The sequence below is a fragment of the Sinocyclocheilus anshuiensis genome, unplaced genomic scaffold (genome assembly GCF_001515605.1).
Source record: "Sinocyclocheilus anshuiensis isolate Anshui unplaced genomic scaffold, SAMN03320099.WGS_v1.1 scaffold579, whole genome shotgun sequence".
Classification (NCBI taxonomy): domain Eukaryota; kingdom Metazoa; phylum Chordata; class Actinopteri; order Cypriniformes; family Cyprinidae; genus Sinocyclocheilus; species Sinocyclocheilus anshuiensis.
This window is the reverse complement of record NW_015551075.1, coordinates 597,558-607,197: the sequence shown is the minus strand read 5'-3', so window position 1 is coordinate 607,197 and position 9,640 is coordinate 597,558. Positions and strand designations below refer to the sequence as shown.

General features: G+C 36.4%; 1 protein-coding gene across 1 annotated transcript in view; it reads left to right on the top strand.

The window, feature by feature from the left end:
• The first annotated feature begins 1,741 nt into the window (after positions 1-1,741).
• Positions 1,742-9,640, top strand: part of LOC107662254 (aldehyde dehydrogenase family 1 member A3-like) — a 25,927-nt gene continuing 18,028 nt past the window's right edge. The window contains exons 1-4 of the mRNA XM_016452201.1: positions 1,742-1,896; positions 2,632-2,736; positions 3,125-3,265; positions 5,486-5,615. Of these exons, the coding sequence (XP_016307687.1) occupies positions 1,798-1,896; positions 2,632-2,736; positions 3,125-3,265; positions 5,486-5,615 (475 nt within the window). The 5' untranslated portion in view covers positions 1,742-1,797. The remainder of the gene's footprint in view (positions 1,897-2,631; positions 2,737-3,124; positions 3,266-5,485; positions 5,616-9,640) is intronic.

Here is a 9,640-nt window from a genome sequence, read left to right as displayed (position 1 = left end):
ACAAGCCTCACAGTTAGAGGTACCATTCATGTCCATGGCCTGAAATTACCACTAACTTAATACTTCGGGTTAGGGCTGTGCTCAAATGAAAATATGACTGAATGTATGAATGAAATATGAATGAATGAAAAAAAATTTTAATAGAGTGTTAAATCATATTGTTGCATTTAAAAAAAAAAAAATTCACGGAACCTTGTTTCCACCAGTGAATAAAAAATAATTGCAGGTAATCGTGAATTTTTATCTTGCAATTCTGACTTTTTTCTCAGATTTGTGAAAGTGAAAAAAGTGGTGTGATATAAACTCGCAACTGTGCGTTACAAAGTCAGAATTGTGAGATATAAACTGACTGTCTCAGAATTGTGAAATATAAACTTGCAATTTCGAGTTATAAAGTCATATTTGTGAGATATAAACTTATTTTCTCAGAATTGTGAGATATAAACTTGACTTTGTCTTCCAAATCGGACTTTATAACTTGGAATTGCGAGTTTACATCTCACAATTCTGAGAAAAGAAGTCAGAATTATGGGATATAAACTCACAGCTGCAAGAATAAAGTCAGAGGTTTCCATAGAAAACCTCTTACGTTAAATGATATAAGACGTGTCTATTTTCTTGAGTGCGAGTGCTCTGTGGCTAAATCTCTGTATTCTTGCGTCGCTTTAGTTCAACAGTGCTGAAGCTTTTCTATTGAGATCTGTTTTGGGAAGAGTCTGCAGAGTCATGTGCTTTCTTTGAGGATGCAGTCATTACAATTAGCTGGGTAATGCTGCTAAACGGAGTTGAAGCCTGGAGAGGGGAAGAGACTTGACCTTCATTTAAAAGGTGTGGAACGCCAATTAACCGGAGCACCCAAGCTTGGAGGACGAGGGCACCTGCCTCCACTTTCCCACGATTTCGCCCCGCATCACATTTGTCAGCCGTTTTTGAAATGCAATTGATTTGCGTATGAAGAAAAGCGTGCACTATTTTCTGTTCGTGTGATTCGCAACTCGGATATCTCGGTTTGTGTGTGTTTTTAGTGCATGAATTTTTCCAATGCAACTTTTCCTGCTTTCCCTTCCCAGTGCGTTTTTCAATTTCTCTGAGCCTTGCCCTCATTAGGAAGTGTTTAGAAACCTGCTGAAGTGAGAAATGGGCCCGCGAGAGCTCGTTGTCCTAATTAAACTTTGACAAGAAGAGTGACAAGAAGCAATGGAGGGGAAACAATGGCAACAGTGTCCGAGTATGAGCCCGAAGCTGGGAAAGTCTTTGTCCCGCCGAACAAAAGCATTTGTTTGCACGTATTCAACTCCACTCAACTTCACCAGGCCCAGGTGCAAAAACCAACGTGGTGATGAACATCAGAACGCATCACACCTTGGCCCATCTGATGCCCGGCCCGCCGTCGCTTCAAATCTGTCGCTCCGCCAGCAGATCAAAGCAATGTAAATATTGCCGGACAATTAATTCACACTCATTACCTCCAGCGCCTGACATAAAGACACAGCCAGTCGTGTTTGGTTTCAGAGGCGAGCGTCTTAAACATTCCCAAACTTCCTAGCCCCAGCTATTTTCCACGTTTGAGCTCCTGAAACTTCATCACGGAAACTCATATCTGGAAAACAGCATGTTTTGTGTTTGAAAGACTGATTCACTGGCAGGTGGGACGGAGACTGTGTTTGTCACGGTAGGCGGAGTGCACACTTGCCCGAAGTGGGAGGACCTTTAAAAGTTCTTATAAAGTGTGCTGGATGGAGTGAACAGTGATCTGTGATCTTCATCTCTATTGCACTTCACTGCAACCGCACTGCAATGGCACAGAACGGGACTATAGAGAACGGGCTCGCTCGAAACGCGTGCCCTCCGCCTCTGCCTCAACCTGTGAAAATCCCTGAGATTAAACACACTAAGGTAAGAGCTTGTCTTCAGCCTTAAATCGCAAACAAATACTAGAGCGAGTGGAGTTTTAGTCCTGATTAGTCCTTTAGGCTTCACCATCAACGACATTTATAAGAAACTTTAGGCCGTTACTATTTAAAAAAAAAAAAGCATTTTAGAGACTGATGTCATGAAGAACTTTTTATAGTTCTTTAGAAAAGCTGTACTGGTGCATAAAAAAGTGTCGGAAAAAAACTAATGCACTGATTTAAAGAACATATTTTGAGTACTGTACATATATATATATATATATATATATATATAAAGAGGGTTAAAGGGTTTTTAAATGAGTCATGTTGTCATATTAGTAGGCAAGTTAATTAACAAGGTATTTACATTTATTATTTAATTTTGTAATTATTTTTATTCATATTTGTGGGCAATATAGCGAACTAGAAATGTACATTTATTCACACATTTTAAATTATTTTTTATTCATATTTGTGAACATGTTAATGAGCTAATTATTTACATTTATTACTTAATTTTTTATTTATATTTGTGAGCAAGTTAATGAACTAGATATTTGCATTTATTAATAATTCTAAATTATTTGTATTCATATTTGTGGGCAAGTTAAACTAGACATTTGCATTGATTCATTTTATATTATTTTTTATTCATATTCGCAGACAAGCTAATGAACTAGATAAGCCAAAACTGTAATGGGAAACCGGCTTCACTGTAGTCTGACTGTATTTGTTGCAGATTTTTATCAATAACGAATGGCACACAGCAATCAAAGGGAAGACGTTTCCTACAATCAACCCTGCAACAGGTGTCAAAATCTGCGATGTCGAGGAGGCGGATAAAGTAAGATGAATTTGACTCATCAGATGTCCAATTAAAAATGAATACACATGTACAGTAAATTGGGAGTCATGTATATCTGCCATTCATTTATGACTTGTATGAATTTGAAATAAAATTAGATTCAATTAGATTGCATTGTTAAGCAAGTTAAACCATTAATATGCATACAGACTGATTTAAGGATTTGTCAGGTATGTAAGAATGTGTATTTATATGGTTATTGAACTATATAATGATTTGTCAGCTGATACAAGATGCATCTGATCAGGTGACATAATTTGTTATTAAATAATTAAATAATCTGCAATTTCATTTTAAGGTTGTTAATAATAATCGAATCACCTCGGATGTGTTGAGTGGAGTGTAAAGTGTTGATGTGATTGTTCAGGCTGATGTGGATGAGGCGGTGAAAGCTGCCAAAGCGGCCGGGCAGAGAGGCTCGGAGTGGCGGCGGATGGACGCGTCGAGCCGCGGCGGGTTACTGCACAGACTCGCGGATCTGCTGGAGCGAGAGCGCTTTGTGCTGGCGGTGAGTCTGGGTCGAGTTGTGTTTACGCGATTAATTAGATCGACGCGCGCATGCGGCGTAGACTAGCTACACTAAATTCGCGTCGCTACTCATTTGTGTAAAGCTTTTTTTTTTTTTTTTTTTTTTTTACAAAAGTCCGTTTTGCTGCTTGATATTGCAAACTGGTATTTGTTGTCATATTATTTTTATGCATTATCATAATCAAAGACACACTGGCTTGTAGCGCAAATTTTGTTTACAGTTTATACTGCATTTTTTGATTCTTTCTAGTTATTTAAATATAGTGCCAATGAATCGGAAGTCTTGTAGCCTACATTCAAGTAAAGTGACGAACTTTTGCATTAAAAAAATAAAGCGGGATCCAACTTTTGCTGTATTTTCAAACCACAATGACACTCCAAAGAGAAAGGAAAACTTGAAATCGCATCATATGACCCCTTTAAAGGCCAAATTCCTGTGCTGTTTGTGCATCCATGTGAACATGAACTGTGGAAAAAAGGCTAATTTATAATACACAACAACAGTACAACTAAAAAAACCCCACTAAATTAGGATACACACACACACACTGAAAAAAATGATAATTTTTTTATGGTAAGTGGTTGCAAACAATTTATTTTAGCTACATTTAATAAAAAAAATATGTTGAAAGTTAGTCAACTAAATTTGTTTATTTAAATGTAGCGAAAAGAATTTGATTGCAACCACTTTCCTTAAAAATTTTTGTAAATTCCATGAATCATTTTTTTCAGTGCAGATGTTCATGCAAAATAAATAATGATACACTGTTTTAAACAATACAGTCTTTATATCAGGATGTCAAAATGTTAAAAAAGGCTTCAGATCATATCACTCTGTTAAAATGAAGAGGCATCTCTTAGTTAGAACATATGAACCAACTGAGCGCAATCAAAATTACATTTCTGTCCTATTGAAAGTGTTGCAGATCGTAGAATGAGCCCATTGAATTGTACACAAAACCGTGGTATGAAACTGAACACTTGCTGCTTCGTAATAATGGCAGTGGTCTGTTTTTAGTCACGTCACACGCTCGCAGTGTCCATAAGCTGTCACGCCTGTCTGAATGCATTCATCAAACACTACTGCAGGTGTGAGCATTGACACGGTGGTCTGATTTTGAAGTCTTGTCAATTAAAACATCAAAAAATGTGGATTTCGATGCTTTTGAGAAAGCAACTTGTTTGTTTTCATGAATTTTTTGAGTCGTAAGCAAGTTTTCTAGTAAACGTGTGAATTTATCTATCTATTGATCAAAAAGTGTCATTTTCTTTGGTCGTTTCTCGGTACAGTATCACAATGCTTCAGTTTTACTAAATTAAAGCCTTGCTTGAGTTGGTTTTCACCCTGTTCTACTGCCAGGTCATATTAGTTACCGCATTTGTGAATGAAATTTTACAGATGTGAGTGAAGTAATGTTTTTAGATTGCTAATTGCAAACATGTCCTGGGATTCTGAAGTATAATTTCAACTCCGAGCACTGCATAGGGAAATAAAGAACAGATTTGGAGATAGAGGGGTTAAAGTGCCCTCTTTCTTATACTGCGCTGCCTTGTTGTCATTAAGCCATTTATAGTGCCTTTTAATGAATAAAAGGGATGGATCAAATGTAATACATGCGTATTTCACAATTACACTCATGCAGTTTTGGATGTTTCCCACGCAAATAGATTCAAATGCAAAACACACCCAGCAATCTAGTATGATTCATTTTGGGAGGCTGTCAGTAGCTTGAGATGTCAGATTGATCATTCTTTAGAACTGTAATCATATTTTAAGTCATTTTGAACATAATTTGTTGTTTTGTGCACAGTAATCGATCCATTCCAGCGCTGATGGGCAGCGTCCCATATTTCAGCTCTCATGAGTGTAAATTCTGCCAATGACTTCAGCCGTGGTTTTACCCACATACTTTTTTCTTCACGTTGACATTGTTTTTATTGTTAGAGGGCAGCAGAATTTATTATTTGCGTTATTGTTTAATTTCTGGCCCTACAAACTCCCCATGCGCATTAAAATCTTGGCATCCTCTGACGTGCATAAAAAAAGTTGTTTTGTATCAAATTTGTAGCTCTCGAAATGAGCATGTTTTTCGAAAATGCCCAATAAAAATGTCTATTTGAAACAGATTGCTAATAAAATCATAACTTTATGCTTTTATGCTCTCAGTATTGGTTGAACAATATGCTTTCTTGTTTCTAGACTCTAGAGTCAATGGACACTGGCAAACCCTTCCTGCATGCCTTCTTTGTCGATCTGGACGGCAGCATTAAGACCCTGAGATATTACGCCGGCTGGGCGGACAAGATTCATGGGAAAACCATGCCAGTCGGTGAGTATCAAGGCCAGCTGAATGCGTCACATTGTCAGTTGTGTTTTCAGTCAAATCAGCTGATTCGTTTAGTGCTGTGATTGACTGTCATGCACCAGAGCTGAGCAATCCTCAGTTTAAGAATTGTCTTTTTTTTTTAAATAATGAGAGTGAATTTTAATTAAATTGGTGATGCACCACAGGATGTAGAATTGGAATTTCATTTTGAATAAATTATAGCATTCTGGGAAATTAAGTGGTTTTGCAGTTAATTTTCATCAAATGAAAAGAAATGAAATATTACAGAATATGTTTAAATTAAATACAATTTTTATAACTGGCTTTTAAAAAAATAAAACGGTATACACTACCGTACAAAAGTTTGGGGTCAGTGAGATTTGTCTCTTATACTTGCATTTATTTGATCAAAAGTACAGTAAAATCAGTAATATTGTAAAATATTATTGTAATTTAAAATAACTGCTTTCTATTGCAGTACACTCTTAAAAATAAAGGTGCTTCACGATGCCATAGAAGAACCTTTTTGTCTAAAAGGTTCCATAAAGAACCTTTAACACCTGAAGAACCTTTCTGTTTCACAAAAGGTTCTTTGTGGATGAAAGAAGGTTCTTCAGATTACAAAAAGGTAAGAAAGAGATGGTTCAAGGTTCTTTGTGGCGAAAGAAGGTTCTTCAGATTATAAAAAGGTAAGAAAGATATGGTTCTTTAAAGAACCTTTGACTGAATGGTTCTTTGTGGAACCAAAAATGGTTCTTCTATGGCATTGCTTGAAGAACCTTTTGAAGCACCTTTATTTTTAAGAGTGTATATTGCAAAGTGTAATTTATTCCTGTGATGCAAAGCTGAATTTTCAGCATCATTACTCCAGTCTTCAGTGTCACATGATCCTTCAGAAATCATTCTAATATGCTGATTTGATACTCGAGAGCATTACTATCAATGTTATAATATTTTTGTGCAAACTGAGATACATTTTAAAGGATTCTTTGATTAACAGAGTTCAAAAGAACAGCATTTATTTGAGCATTTAATATCTTACTCACCACAAACTTTTGAATGATAGTGTATGAATTCATTTAAATTTTAATTCTACTTTCATAAAAAGTGAAGTGTTTATCTTTTTCACTGGTAAAATACTATTTCACATGCCAGTTTAATATGGATGGACAACTGTAAACAAGTCATTTGTAGGTTTCGGACTGGAAACCTGTCTGAAAACAGTCATTATCTGTGAAATGATACACTGCACTTTTAAATTTGAATTTAAGAATTATGCTTCCTGTGTGCTTCCGAATTTCCAGTTTAAAAGTCCCTCTCAATTCAGCTCTGCTGTGGACGTAATAAACACATCCAAGCCAGACAGCGTCTCCCAAAGTCCTCTTCCTCTTAGAGATGAGTTAATGAGCATGAAAGGGTTGATGGGTTCCCTTCAGCACTGGGTGGTATATCATCCCCCTCTCTAATTCTTCCTTTTCCCCCAGCATTCCTGCCACTCCAGGATACTCAACAGACAAAACATGCTTCCCTCCTTTCCCCCTGATTAGATTCAAATAAAGCGTTAAAAGACGAAAGCCCTGGCACACAAAGGAAAAGGAAGAGGCTCTGATCCTAATCGCTGAGGTGCGACTGCTGGTGCCGCAGATGAGCCGGAGTTCAGGGAATCAGCGGCCAGATAGAATATCTCGCTCTTTTGAGGGCCTGAACACGGTGCATGACTGAAGCAGCTTTGAATTTCCTCATTGATAACGGCTGCCAATTAGCATACGTCAACCGCCTACTGCCCAACTCAAGTGTTTATTTGGAAAAATGTGTCGTTTATGGTTCATCGCATTGGGCGGATTAACCCGGATTGTCGGCGCGCCGATTATAAAACCAATCTGGCCAATTTGACATTTCCACCCACAGCCAGAGGTGCATCGCTACATGGATGTTGCGTTGGATCCTGACCAGATAAAGCTGTCTTTTCCATGCACTTGTGACATTTGGTCGAGTTAAGCCTGTGAAACCTGACATATGAAATAATAGTTTGAATGAAATGGAACAGTTTATTGAACCTTTAGACAACCCCCCCAAAAAAAGTTGCATGTGTTTTTTTGTTGTATCATATTTGATACGTCAAGCTTTTATGGCTCATATAGTATGATATAGTGAGAATATGGAGCTCATAATTGAGAAAAAAAAACACCATTGCTGAGCAAAAACATGCAGTTTGGTTTAGATGTTGATATATGGTCAAAACCAGTGAAATTCTGATAGCTTGTAATGAAAATCAAAGAGATCTTTATAACAGTATAACAGAATACTTACATAAAATGCACATAAATATCAGTATATTTTCCATTAATATGTCTTAGTAAGATGTCATTTAAATGCTTAGTTTTATGATCAAAGCTCTGTAGTTTCAAAACATATAATGCAATGCAGGGATGATTAAGGGATAAACAAATAAACCTTCCTCAAAAGCATGATACTCAAATTTTAACATGATTTTTGATGTATGGATAATCAAGTAAACCTAAGTTGCTTCTGTCCAGTTAATGTTCATCTTGAAATATTACTAACAATATGAGAGTTATTCTTATATTTACTTTATAAAAAAAAACAGTAAAGATTTTACAGTACTAAAAATATTATTGTTTTACTTAAACTACTAATGAGACAACAGAAGGCATGTAGTAGATTGTGTTCAACAGGTTTTTCAGCAAAGTCATTTTCAGTCCGGTTCAGCAACAGGATATTTTTTTCATTTCAGAGACGTGTTTTCACATAAATGTGTATTAAACCTCAGATACGTTCTAATTTTTGGTTTATGTTAGATTACAGTATTTTTTATTTCAGTGCAGACAGATGAATTACTTGCTGCTGGAAACTTGCCGCGACGTTTGAAGTCGGAGGGCGAGGCTTTGTACAGTTTTGCTGAAATAAAGCCCTTCTAGATGCCTTGTAAATTTAACCTTTGATAAGCAGCGCTGTTGGATCAGTTAGAATGGGCCGTTGGCTGATCCCAGCCAGAGATGAGCATTGTGTGAGGGAGTCGTCAAGTCTGTAATCACCCCGACACACTGCGGCGTGGGGAAACACGAGAAGGTCAGGGCTCGGAGAGGCCAGCTGCGCTAGATTAACAGGCGTGGCTCCCACGTATCCATGCACACATATATGAAATGTCACATATGTGCGTGGGAGTTTGTTGTTGGGCTGTGGTTTTAATTGGATGACTTTGAATGCGTCTTATGTAGTTATGTCGTGTTCCAAAACCTAGTAAGTTGTCTGCATAGGCATTGTCATAAGTAAAATGCAACTTCATACATGACTGATTTGGACTGCTGTACATAAACAGCAACTCATACAAATTTCAGTGAAGTTTAGCTTTAATATTTTGCTAAAACTATTCTATAATACTCAAATAAAGCATCAAAATGTATTGCACACTCTACCATTAAAAAGGTCCAAATTTTAATGCATACTAAAATATATTAATTCAGTACATATTTTTATATATGACGTTTAAACTAATTAAAATACATTTAAAAATATATACCAAAAGTTCAATCTGATACAAATAGAGTTGGACAATTTTGTGTGTGCTGTATATTTTTATGCTTACTCTTACTCTACACAGTTAAAATAAATAAGAATTATTTAAATTAAAATTAAGAAACTGGAAATAAAAAATGAATAACCAACATTTATCTCTTTTTTATCTATCTTTTATGTCTGTCTGTCTGTCTGTCTGTCTGTCTGTCTGTCTGTCTGTCTGTCTGTCTGTCTGTCTGTCTGTCTGTCTGTCTGTCTGTCTGTCTCTCTGTCTGTCTGTCTGTCTATCTCTCTGTCTGTCTGTCTATCTCTCTATCTCTCTGTCTGTCTGTGTTTGTTTGTTTGTTTATTTTTCATTAATATGACCAAAATGCATTCTGGGATTGCTTTCTGTGCAATTGATACACTACAGTTCAAAAGTTGGGGTCAATTTTTTTTTATCTTTCTTTCTTTCTTACTTTCTTTTTTTTTTTTTTTTTTTTTTCCAAAAG